General features: G+C 44.5%; 1 protein-coding gene across 5 annotated transcripts in view; it reads right to left on the bottom strand.

Moving 5' to 3' along the window:
- The window catches only part of SCUBE3 (signal peptide, CUB domain and EGF like domain containing 3), a 1,075,473-nt gene that overhangs the window by 85,964 nt on the left and 975,930 nt on the right, over window positions 1–13,579 (bottom strand). For 4 of the 5 annotated variants that reach the window (XM_073666423.1, XM_073666418.1, XM_073666419.1 and 1 more), the window contains 2 exons: window positions 8,472–8,624; window positions 8,298–8,377 (listed from right to left, as the gene is read on the bottom strand). In XM_073666423.1, the coding sequence (XP_073522524.1) occupies window positions 8,298–8,377; window positions 8,472–8,624 (233 nt within the window). Of the gene's footprint in view, window positions 1–7,661; window positions 7,688–8,297; window positions 8,378–8,471; window positions 8,625–13,579 lie in introns of all 5 variants that reach the window. The other variant, XM_073666420.1, reaches the window with a different exon arrangement.

Genomic DNA, 13,579 nt, shown 5'->3' with positions numbered 1-13,579 from the left:
TGCACCATCTGAGACCTCAGACTCAGGAGACGCTGAGACACTGAAGCTGCGGGGAACGGGAGAGATGAGTAATTGAAGGGGGATCCCGGTGCCAGCACGAACCCCACAGCGTGCCCTCGTCCCCCGGGCCCCAGCACTTGCCTGGGTGTGCCGGGTGGTAACGCAGGCCATGGTCGTTGCAGTTAGTCAGATTTGCGTGTGTAGCGCCCCGAGGGTTCGGCCGCTACAGGGGTATTGCACCTCAAACCAGAGGTGTGATATTCCACTCCCGGGTAAGGATGGAGTATGGACCAGGGCTCAGTTAGCTGCATACAGCACACACACCCCATTTCCGAGGGACAGCTCAACGGTGCTCCCACTAGACAGAAGTGCAGGCACGACCGACTATGTCCCTGACTGGAGTGGGGAGGGGGGTGGAACACCCAGTGCTGTAGGGGCAGATAGGGGTTGGTTCCTGAGCGTAGGTAGGAGCCCATTGGTTGCTGGTCACCTGGGCTCATGGCTAGAGGGAAGTATAAAAGGGAGGAGCCATCTTAGATCTGGGTTCAGTCTGTGAGGAGAAGTTGAGAGGAGAGCTGACAGGGAGCAGCAGCTCAGGCTGAGTGCTGCTCCAGAGGCAGGCCTAGAGAAGAGGCCAGGGCCTGAGAAGAGAAGGAACAGAGGAGAAGAGAAGGAACAGGAGAAGAAGGAACAGGAAAGGAGGAGGAGAGATAGAGGAACAGAAGGGCTCAGGAACAAGAAGGTGGAAGGGACCCTAAGAACCCGCGAGAATACAGGGTGAAGGGTCAGGCAGATTAAGGGTGCCGGATCCCAAGTTGGTGGAGGAGAAACTACCCTCAGCCAAAGACCGGACGTCGTGATCATTTATTGGTGCGACACCTCATCAAACCTGCTAGGAAGGCACCATATAGGACAGCGGAGAACGGGGCCCACGTTTACCCGCACAAGTCCGCGGCAGCTGGACAAAAGTGGGTCACTGGTGAGGCAGGCCAGAGAAAGGATTGAAAGGGGGTCCTGGGCCATGCTCCTGATCTGCCTGGGGGTTGACCGAGCCCCTCACCTGGTGGACACTGCACGGCTTGGGTGGTCACTGCTTGCGCAGAAGTGACCCGGAGCACCTGAACTGTGAGTAAAAGACATTGGACTGCAGTACGTTGTCTGTGTGCTCTTTCGCTCCTCCAGCACTAACGGCACGGGGACTCTCACCACCATCACCCCCACCATCCACTACACTGCCCTGGGGCTGCACTTTTCCCGTGGGGAGTCACACCACCTCAGCTGCACCCACCATCAGCCCCAGCGGTCTGCCCTGCAGCGGCAGTTCCTAATGACCGCAAATCCACGGGTGGCGTAGTCGGACATTATCAACAAGTACATAGCAGACTACCATTGGTCTGACCACCCTGAGCCACAGAACCGGGTTGCCACTACTACTCCCATCGTTCCCCTACTGCCCAGATCCGAGTGCCCCATGGCTCAGGGGGCGAGTCACGTGCGCTCGCCCCTGCCTCCTGCACTTTTAAAGGGCCCTTAAAAACTTTTTTTTTTCCTTATCCTTTCTCTCTCTGGGGCCCACCGGGCTTTTCACTAGTACCCTGCCTGGCCAGTCCGACCCTGCCCTCTCATGACGTGCTATGTCTTTCATTGAACAGAAAGGGGTTAAATTGTCAAGTGCTGCAGAATATGTTGGCGCTATAGAAATAAAATAGTTTTATTATTATTTTTATAATATCTAAAATTGCGATGGACAAGAAGAGGAAGGAGTTATAGTATGACGATATGACAAATGTCATACAATATGACTGCAGATCATGATGGTATGTAAGAAAACTTAGCACTCAGAATAGATGAAATTAAATAAATTATTTAATATGCAATCCAATAATAAAGGTTCATAAACATTTCAGTCTAGATTATACTTTCCTCAGTGTGCCTATTGTCCAAGTGAAAAGATATCAGATTGTGTTATATATTGTAAGGTCTAATGTATAATGTAAGGTCTATTGTAGCCTGAAACATTTGTGAACCTCTATTGTTGGATTGCAAATTAAATCATTTATTTAATTTCATGTATTCTGAGTGCCAAGTTTTCTTATGTATCATTCCAGGGGATTGGATCCTACTTGTGCACCATGATACAGTAGTGTCGTGGTCATCTCTATACTGTAGATCATGATGGTGACACCAACTAAGTACTATTATTATTATTGTAGTGCCATTTATTCCATGGTGCTTTACATGTGTAAGGGGGTATACATACAAAAACAATTATAATAATCTTCAACTAAAAATGACAGCAACTGGTACAGTAGGAGCGAGGACCCTGCGCACCAGGGCTAACAGTCTATAAAGGGGGGGTGAGGATACAGTAGGTGAGGGTAGAGCTTGTCACGCAGCGGTATGGTGGAGCAGTGGTTACTACAGGTGGGTCTTCAGGTTCCTTTTGAAGGTTTCCACAGTAGGCGACAGTCTGATATGTTGGGGTAGAGAGTTCCAGAGTAAGGGGGGTGCATAGGAGAAATCTTGTATGCAATTGTGGGACGAGGAGATAAGAGGGGAGTAGAGCAGGAGATCTTATGAGGATCGAAGGTTGCGTGCAGGTATGTACAGGGAGACTAGGTCACAGATATATGGAGAAGACAGGTTGTGGATGGCTTTATATGCCGTGGTTAGGGTTTTGAACTGGAGTCTCTGGGCAATGGGGAGCCAATGAAGGGATTGACAGAGAGGAGAGGCCTGGGAATAGTGGGGGGACCAGTGGATTAGTTGGGCAGCAGAGTTTAGGATAGATTGGAGGGGTGCAAGAGTGTTGGAAGGGAGGCCACAGAGCAGGAGGTTGCAGTAGTAGAGGTGGGAGATGAGATCATGCACTAGTGTTTTTGCAGATTCGTGGTTGAGGAATATGCGGATCCTGGAGATATTTTTGAATTGGAGTTGGCAAGAAGTGGAAAGGGCTTGGATATGTAGTTTGAAGGAGAGATCAGAGTCCAGGGTTACCCCAAGACAGTGAGCTTGCGGGTCTGGAGAGAGTGAACAGCCATTGACATTGATAGGTCAGTTGGAGGGGTTGAATGAGATGGTGGAAAGATGATGAATTCAGTTTTATCCATGTTAAGTTTTAGAAATCTAACAAATAAGAAGGATGAAATGGCTGACAGACATTGTGGAATTTTGGTTAGTAGGGAGGAGATATTGGGTCCAGAAAGGTATATCTGTGTGTCATCAGCATAGAGGGGATACTGAAAGCCATGAGTGTTATGATCTGCAACAAGTACTAAGGAAAGATAGGGGAAAGCTGTCCCTACAGTAAGATTAAGCTGAATCCCTTCGATGTAGCTGGCTAACTGTTCCTAGCGAACAGACCCGGCTAAGTCCTTGGCTAGTCTGAACGAAGACCTATAGCATAAAGGGAGGGGTCCCTAAAAGAACTAAGGACTGGGACAAAAAATGGGACACCTCCTAAACAGAGAAGATGTAGCAGAACACAAAAAGACAAACCGACAAAAAGGTACTAGAGGTCCCAGAAGGACGAAGCGAACTGAGAGAAAGGCACCGAAGCACCTGGCTAGAGAAACAGTCAAACACTGAAGTCAAACACAGTCAAAAGGGCAGAGCTGGAATATAAAGGCAGATGGTCACGTGACCGCAAAACACAAGATGGAAATAAAAACAAACAGGAGGGTTCTAACAATGAGACTGTATGAGCTGTCCTAGGCCAAAAGGTATACAAGGAGAAGACAGGGGTCCTAGAAATGAACCTTGGGGGACAACGACAGAGAGGGGGAGAGATGAGGAGGTGGTGTGTGAGTGGGAGACACTGAATTTCCTGTCTGTTAGGTATGAAGAGATCCAAGATAAGGCCAAGTCTGTGATGCCAAGACATAAGAGAGTCTGTAGTAAGAGGGAATGGTCCACTGTGTCGAAGGCAGATGACAGGTCTATGAGGAGAAGGACAGAGTAGAGTATCGCTTGGATTTGGCGATTAGTAGGTCGTTGATGACTTTAGTCAGGGCAGTTTCAGTAGAATGGTGCAGTCGGAAGCCAGTTTGGAAGCGGTCAAGGAAAGAGCGGGGGGGACAGTTCAAAGTGGACATGTTGTTCCAGTAGTTTTGAGGAATAGGAGAGAAGTGATATGAGGCGAAAGCTAGTCAGAGAGGATGGTTCGAGGAAGGGATTTTTGAGGATGGGTGTGATCAAGGCATGTTTGAAGCATGAGGGGAAGACACTTGTTGTTAGTGACAGGTTGAAAAGGTGGGTTTGGGTTGGGATGAGGATAGTGGTAAGGCAGGGGATGAGGTGGGATGGGATTGGGTCAAGTTCACAGGTGGTCAGGTGTGATTTGCAGAGTAAAGAGGAAATTGATCTTCCGTAATGGTGGAGAAGCTGGTTTTAGAGGAGGATTGAGTAAGTGTGAGGAGGGGCTTTACTTAGCTGCTTTTTTCTTGCCATAATACAAATTCTAACAGTCTATTCAGTAGGACTATCAGCTGTGTATCCACCAGACTTCTGCACAACACAACTGATGGTCCCAACCCCATTTATAAGGCAAGAAATCCCACTTATTAAACTTGACAGGGCACACCTGTGAAGTGAAAACCATTTCCGGTGACTACCTCTTGAAGCTCATCAAGAGAATGCCAAGAGTGTGCAAAGCAGTCATCAAAGCAAAAGGTGGCTACTTTGAAGAACCTAGAATATAAGACATATTTTCAATTGTTTCACACTTTTTTGTTAAGTATATAATTCCACATGTGTTAATTCATAGTTTTGATGCCTTCAGTGTGAATGTACAATTTTCATAGTCATGAAAATACAGAAAAATCTTTAAATGAGAAGGTGTGTCCAAACTTTTGGTCTGTACTGTATATAGTGTGACCGTAAAGAATGTTAAAAAATAAATCTATTCTTACCTTCCGATGGCCCCCGGAGTCTTTATTCGCTCCGTCCTGGCTTGCCGGCAGCTCGCGGTACACTACACTAAAGGACCTGCCGTCACATGACTATGACGTCAGCGCAGGTCCTTTAGTCCACTGCGATCTGCCGGCAAGCGAAGACAAGGAGACCGAGGGCCATCAGAAAGTAAATATGATATTTATTTTTTATTTTATTCTTTTTTTTATAGGTTCTATGGTACCCAGGTCCGGAGGAGAGTCTTCTGTCCTCCACACCCGGGTACCATCCGCACATTGAAATGCTTGGATTTCGCATGTACAGATCCAGTGATGCGGAATCCAAGCGTTCCAATGCAAGTCAATCGCGGCAAAAATGCAGCGCTTTCGCGAAATAATTGGTAGTGCTGCGTTTTTTTCCGCAATGATAATCCACAGCGGAAATTTCCGCAGCATGTGCACAGCACATGCGAATTATCATTGGGGAACATGGCAGGCCTTCTACCATGCGTTTTAAGCTTTTCTGCAGCGTTTTTGCCGCTGCGGAAACGCTTAAAAAATGCATTGTGGGCACACAGCCTTACATGTGGCGTATAATATAAAATTACATGGATTAGTTCTTAGATAGCAGATATGTGTGACATATATGATAGAGGATCCCAGGTTATATGCATATGCACTTTATTGTTACTATAATCAATTTATGCATGGGAGGAATTTATTATGTTGATACTCTCCACCTAGTGCTATCAAGTGGGGGTAGTGACATATTTTGATACTTACATTATCCTTATTATATTTTAAGGATTATCATCACCCTCGCCCAATACATTTTGCGGTACGCTAGCTAGAAACACCTGTGTCCTTGCTTTTGTTAACTGTTTTTATACAATGATGTTTATGTATTTTGCCTGTTTTTTATATTTTGATTAAATACATTTTGATATCTATTACATTTATGGACCATGACTCCATGTCTCTTGTAGGAAGTAGTAATTAGGGAGTGTCCTAGTGGATCACTCACTACAGCCTGTATTTTTGGTAGTAGGGTGTACAAATATACCTATATATACACTATGTATGCATCTCGGATGATACTACTGACTTTAAATGCTGACTATTCATCTAATCCAATAAATTAACTAAAAGAAGTGGTTGTTGTAAAATATCTTCCTTAGTTCCCGGAATTGACTAAAGGGCGGAAAAGAAAGAGGCGTCATTGTCTGAACTGAAAGTCTGCAACTTAAAATATTAATTGTTATGGCAGTGGAGGCGGAGGCAAGCAGAACACTGACTCAAACTGACGATATAACTGACAGAGGTAACATCACCCTGCTGTGACTCATATGAATAATCTGCAATCAATTCTATTAAGTCCTTGCTTCCCACTAATATGCTTTTCAGAGAAAAAGGAGGCCAGTTGTAACCTGCACTATATATTACTTTCAGATGGCTGGTGGTGCTGCTGCTGATTTCAGCTCCCACATTCTTATTGTGAGTGATCATGGGTTTCTTTTCTCTTTTACATTATACCGTTCATTGCCATTACCACTGTTTTACCTTACATTTTTTACTACACTATAATTAACTTTTGTCTCTGTTTTCAAACACAAAAGGACTGAATAAGAAATGCTAGATATGCGTCCAAAAAGCTGTCTCGGTAACAGGCCACTGGATTTGTGTGGCATGTAGGATGTCAAATCTGACTACTAAAACAAGTTTGCAAAAAATCATAGTTTGTGACACACACACACATTTTGTGAGGTTGAGATTCACAATTAAAATGTCTGGATTTTTTTTTATGCTCTTACATTTTTAACTCATTATTCCCACCTTCCCAAAATGGACTGAGCAAGAAGTGCCAGGTATGTATGTGTCCAAAAAAACTTCAGCAGCTACAGGGCACTGTATTGATGTGGCCTTTACAGACATCAAATTAGACAAGTATAATAGGGTGCAAAAACTCAGTATAGTAGCTTCGACATGTGTAAGGGTATGACAGACTGCCATGTACTTGCCCCTGAAGGCAACAATTTGCGTTGTGTGAATATTGACATGCGGTTTTATTGCGTTTTATTGTGTAATGTGATTAATGTATACAGTAAGTACTGATGCTGCTGTGTAGGTACTGTAAGTTTACTCCTGAAGTAACTCTGGTACACTCAGCTCAAGTATAGGGCAAGCATAGGACATTGTGTATTGCTTAAGATAGAGAACGATAATGAATTTAGATATAGGTAGTGATGGGCCTTATTAGTGTATAGTAATAGGAATGATATAGGATACAGTTAAATATTTTGGAGCAGCCCAGCATGAAAGTGGGTTGGTCAAATAAAAAGGGAAATCAATTCCTGTTTTAGGAAGATAGAGTAAGTGTGAGGTTCATGTCAAGTTGAAGTTCAAGCTGCAGTGGGCTGGAAGCACATGGAGTAAATATCGTTCTGGCAAAATGAGGTTGTACCAAATTTCATGAGGACCTACATGTAACATCCGGGGCCTACGGCCCGAACTAGACACTGTTCAGTAAAGTTGAACTTATTAAATTGAACAAGCGTTCCGTGATGTGTGTGTGGCTCATACTGGAGCCAAGGACATGGATGCAGCGGAGGCCTCTGGACTACAAGTAAGTGCAAACTAAACTTCACAGCACAACACATATGGACTAGGACACGGTTTGTAGGGTGCCAGGGTGTGGGGAAGCATCAGCTCGCCCACAGCTACTGACCTGGGCACCTTACACATGCACACTTGTCTGGCAGACACTGAGCTTACTTTTTTTTTCTTTCATCTTTGGCTTGCTTGCATGAAGAAAGGAAATTTAAGTGAAATTGAAATGCAATAGCATAGCTTCCAGGTGTAGTAGAAATGTAATGAAACAAACATACAACAGCTGATTCAGCACATCTGCTTTAGAAAATTTTAAAAATATTGCTTTATTTGATCACATTGCAAATATATATATATATATATATATATGTATATATATATATATATATGTGTATATATACAGTATATGCTGCCAGCTCTGCTATCACTCTGTCATCCTCCTACAAACTGAATCCCTGTATTTTTCTCTTTTATTCAAAAACTACTACACTATACTTTTTTTTTACTACTGTTTTTTTGAGCTTGTAAACATCAAGTAGACGTTATCCACTGTTTTATGACTTTCTCTCCCTATCTCTTCTGTTAAGCTGCCAGCTGTGACACCCTCTCACTATCATGAATCACCATAAAATGGCTGCTGAATTTACTGCCTCTGCTTTTATAGGGGCTACAGATGTGAAGTGATAGCTGAAAGGCATTTTAGAACAGATGGAGTCTTCTGCATTGTATAAAATGGCAGCGAGCATTTTTGGGGCACATAGAACATTATAAAGGTTATAAACAATAAATTAAGTAATTTACCTTCAAAATTTCTTGATGGTTTTCTGAAGAATATAATCTTCCATCTCGGACAATGTCCTCAACTAACTGTTCATAATCCTCTAAGGCAAATAAAAACAATGAATGGATTTTAACAAGTACGGTATATTATTTACATGAAGATTATACTATTATATTATTCTTACTATCACTTACCATCATATGTAACATATGGTACTTGGAAACCACGTGCACTATTGACCTCATTGCTTTTAAAATGGATCCAGAGTTTTCGAGAACGTGCTGTGAAGGCAATTGGTCGTTCATATGTCTGACAAGTCTCGTAGGTGGTAATGGAGGATGGTGAAGCTGTACAAGGAAACAAGAATATTAAAGATTCTAAAAAGTATATACTATGCTCTAAAGTCCACATAAAGCTAAAAATGGATAGGCTGACCATAATTAATAGTCAAAATTAAACAAGAAATACATTGGTTCCACCAATTGCATACTCCCAATCGACACTAGCGTGGTAATGGAACGTGGGTGAGGGGTGGCCACAGGATGAGTGGTATAGCAACAGTCAGCAGACACAAACAAATATTAAATAGTATATTATAAATATTTACTGAACAGTCTATAAAAAAAACAAAGGGAAGGATGGGAGGTAAGTGAATAAATAACAAATACTATAACAGCAATTCCTGTCAATAACACCAAATAAGAGTATACACCGGTAGTTAACAGAATTAACAGTTATATGCAAGCAAAAATACATGCGATTAACCCTTTCTATGCATAAAGCGACAGTGTTTTGCCAGTACTCCAGTATTCACCTACTCGGAGCAGTTTTTGAAGTGTCTCTTACAGAAGAGGCATGTACTCCTAACTAACTAGACTTCCATAAAGTTATATACACACACACACACACACACACACACACACACACACACACACACACACATACATACATATATTCAGAAGTAAGATGGTACCTGTACATCCTGAAACCAATGTCTTTGCAGGGCTGAGTCTCGAATAATCAGAAATGCTGACTGGAATCTCTTAGAGAATGCCAATCTCTCTAACACAGGGCTTCTCTAAGTCTTTAGAAATAAGGCCTCCCTTGGCCTAGTCCAATATGCCGTGTACTTGGTTGTCTTCACAGTGTTGGCTCATGTCAAGCCAAACAATGCGATCCGGACTCACCTAAAACAGATCCTGAGTCGCACCGCTCTATCTAGACCTTTTTCCAATGATGCGCACCTTCACTGTCCTTGAACTCCCCTAACAGTCACCAACAGCCAAACCCCTGCGCTGCCACTCTGGCCTCTCCATTTCCCTCTACTGGCCAGATCATCTATTACATTACAAATTTTCAACAATACAGTAACCTGTGATTAACCGCAAAAATAGCACCAACCAAAATCTGCCCCTACTCAGTCATTTTGGATGTACCTTTGTGGGGGGATGCCCACTGTGGGACACTCCGACTTACGCAAGCTAGCAGGGTCCAAAGACTCGATAGAGCCCTCAGCTTCTCTATCCCTCTGTAGTTACGCTCTGGTTCGGGTGCCAGTGCTGTACTGTCTGTTAAGCACCAGGTGCCCGGTATAGCCCACCATTCGTCATCATCATAATCTTCCATTAGGGGTCTAGGGGTAGGTGTCACGCAAGGTGTGGGAAAGACTAAGTGCAACACAAAGGGAAGAGGGAAAGGGAGCCCAGACTCTAGGGAAAGGGGAGGGGGAGTGGAGACCTCCTAGGTTAATCTAGCATCACCCTGTCTCCCATAACGTCTCTATATTGGTTCTTCACCAATCACTGCATGCGTACCCCCCCTGTCTTTCCCTGGCGTTAGATTTAGGCTAGGAAAGGGAGGGGATGAGCACTAGTCGATCCCCACTGAACACTAAAGACAACAAGGGGGGACAAACAAGGGAAAATTGCTTAGCTTTAGTCAACTCCATACAAATGCACACACGTCCTCTAGCACTCGAGATGAAGAAATACTGCCCTTGCTCAAGCTTTCACAAGTAGTAATGAATATCACTGGCATCTCCCTCTGGCACACAGCAGGTATTTATACACCCAGGCCAGGGTGTTAATTAGCCAGAGGAAGGTAGCCGCTGGGTCCTAGAGATACATCTTGTAAGAAGTTGTCTGTAATGCCAAACGAAGAGATCTCCTGCAACCAACTGCAGGGTGACAGTCTGTCACTTCTGACACACGTGACAGTATGTTGTTCCTGCTGGACTGGTTGTTTTGGGAAGGGCGGGGGTCGATGGAATGACAGGAGTGAAGCATGTTCCGATGTAGTCGGCGTAAAGGACCGGATCAGTCTTCTTGCTTCACATCATACACTGGTCCATTCGGAATTACCTGCTTCAACACCTTGTAGCGTTCCGACTCCCAGCAAACATCAAACTTTCCAATGGTAGTCTTTACACTGACCAGTAGTCTGTTCCCAGGTTTGAACGGTTCAGTTTGGACTGGACCATGTAACTGATTTTGTTGCTTGTCTCCTACCAACTGGTGAATACACTGTGTTCCAAATTATTATGCAAATAATATTTTTTCAGATTTTCCCAAATTGCCTATATGAATTTCAGTCATTGTAATTTTCCAGTCAAATAACTGGAAACAACTGGAAATAACTCAAAACTTTATTCTAGGTGATGTTACATTTGAACATAGGACCGCTTGTTCGAAAGGAGCTTCTGAACTCTCTCGTCCATTGAATTTGTCAGGTTTTGGATGGTTTCTGCTTCAATTGTTTTGCATGAGGACAGAATACCCTCCCAGAGCTGTTGCTTAGATGTGAACTGCCTCCCGCCATCATAGACACTGTATTCTGTCCTCATGCAAAACAATTAAAGCAGAAACCATCCAAAACCTGACAAATTCAATGGACGAGAGAGTTCAGAAGCTCCTTTCGAACAAGTTTTGAGTTGAAAACTGTTTGATTTCAGTTTGTAATAACCTGCTAATGCTTATAATCTCAAAAATTACCATTTTTTTGTTCTTTATTAAAATGAAAAGGTTGAAAACTCTGCTGTGCATAATAATTTGGAACATGCATTTTGAGTGCAGTTTGAGTTTTTTATTTTTTAAAAAATATACTGTTCTCATAGGCAGTTTGTACAAAAACCTTACAATTGTACTCTAATAGTTATTTGACTGGAAAATTACAATGACTGAAATTCATATAGGCAATTTGGGAAAATCTGAGAAAATATTATTTGCATAATAATTTGGAACACAGTGTATATTGATAGCAGGCTGATAAGCCAAAGATTTGGTTGGTACTTCTTTCAGGTGCTAATTGATTACTGTGTTCCATGTGGGAGGGAGAACCAATTCATTCCAGCACTCCTCATGATTTTGTCCTTCAACAGTGTGTTGAGGTGGAGGCTAATTTACTCAATGGTATCTAGGGTGCACGGAAACCTAATACCGCGAATCTACCAGGGGGGGTGGAGACCTCCTAGGCTGATCTGATATCACCCTGTCTCCCCTATCGTCCCTATATTGGTTCCTCACCAACCGCACAGGAACCTAAAACCCTGTATTTCCCTAGAGCTAGACCCTGGCTAGGGAAGTGGGAGGATGAGCGCTAGTCAGTCCCCACTAACCACTAAAGACAACAAGGTAAACAGATGTCTCGCCCCCGGGGGGTCTTACTGTTTTGGGACAGTATATCACGGTGGCTGGCCCAGGGCGGACAGTGCACAAAGGGGGTATCAGTTATCAGTAAAAGTTCAGAGAATTTGTGACGCCACCTGTGGTGTCAGGTGAAGGTCACCAGCACTGCAACAGTCCTCTGAGGCAGGTGTAAAGGCAGCTAAAGATGGTACAGCTCCCCACAGGTGGAGCGGGCCTCAGGGCAGTGTAGATAGATGGTTGGTGTGCTGGGCGTTGTAGTGCGGTGAGGATTAGTGGTGCCAGTGAAGAAATAGACAGAGGCTGTTCGATGCAGTAATCCAAGGTTTTATTTACAGTTCTTAGGCAATTCACAAGTGCACTTTACAGGTGAAGGCCTCCCTCGTCGCGCTGCGTTCGCCGGGCAGGGGTTCAATCCTTCCTCAAGCAGTTTAGGAATGACTGGCGTAACCCCACTTTCTCGTGTTCCTACTTTGACCTTCTTCACACTTGGTCCTTCTCACCGTTGCCCTACACTGCCCACTCTCAATCCCGCTCGGATATGCTGAAGCCCTTCCTGTACGTCGGATCCGGGACAAACCTGACCCCCTGGAGATTAGAATGAAGCAACCAATCCCTCCTGACACCTGGTAGGAGCAGGGCATATGGGTGCCAACCTGCACGCGCCGTACCCCCTGGGATCCTCTCTTTTCATAGAACGGAGCCTACTCCCTGCTCCCCTCCAGGGCCACTATCCTGGGCCCTAACTTGTGGAGCAGAGCTCTGGCTCCCGGACTGTTCCTCTGACCTCACAAAACTGACTTCAACGCCAAATATGGCTTTTCATTATATACCTACTGTATGAGTGCTTCCTGTACTGCTTCCTCCACCCACACCCACTATTGGTTCCCCCTAACTTTGGGTTCCCCCCTACTCCAGCCAGGGTCAAGGCTCAGCAGAAAACTACATTGCGTCTTGCCCCTCCTGCTGGCCTTGAGCAGTGTGGTGTTGGATGTAGGTGTTTGGGGTTCCATGCAGCACTCCCATCTTACCTGAGAGAAGAGAGACACCACACCTCTGGGTGAGGTGCAGGATCTCTGTGGCGACTGAACCCTCAGGGGCGCCACACAGACACGGGGGAAAGTAACTTAGCTTGAGCCGACATCAGAGAGATTACACACACATCCTCTTAGCACCAGGGAGGAAGTAAGCAGACTGCACTAGCGCCAAGCTGTCACAAGGAAACATGTGAATATCACCAGCGTCTCCCTATTGCAGACTGAAAGTAATTAAACACCCAGGCCAGGATGTTAATCAGCAAGAGGTAGCCGCTGGGTCCTTGAGTGAGACAGATCTAAGAATGTGTCTGTAATGCCAAACAAAGATCTCCTGCAACCAACTGCAGGGCCACTGTGACACATTTGACACACCCGTGACAGTACCCCCTCCTCTATGAGTGGCCTTCGGACACTCAGGACTATGTTTCTCGGGATAGAAGGCGTGAAATGAACAAACCAACCTGGGAGAGTTCACCTCTGATGCTGAAACCCATATCCTTTCTTCTGGACCATAACCCTTCCAGTGCACCAAGTATTGTAGGGAACGAAGTTGGAGACGAGAATCTACAATCCTTGAAATATGAAACTCCAGATTACCATCAACCATTATTGGCGGCGGCGGTA

Source organism: Phyllobates terribilis, unplaced genomic scaffold (assembly GCF_046119375.1).
Source record: "Phyllobates terribilis strain yellow unplaced genomic scaffold, ASM4611937v1 Scaffold_2__4_contigs__length_985480577, whole genome shotgun sequence".
In the NCBI taxonomy this organism is placed as follows: domain Eukaryota; kingdom Metazoa; phylum Chordata; class Amphibia; order Anura; family Dendrobatidae; genus Phyllobates; species Phyllobates terribilis.
Note: the sequence above shows the minus strand (reverse complement) of the source record. Positions and strands in the feature narration are given on the sequence as shown.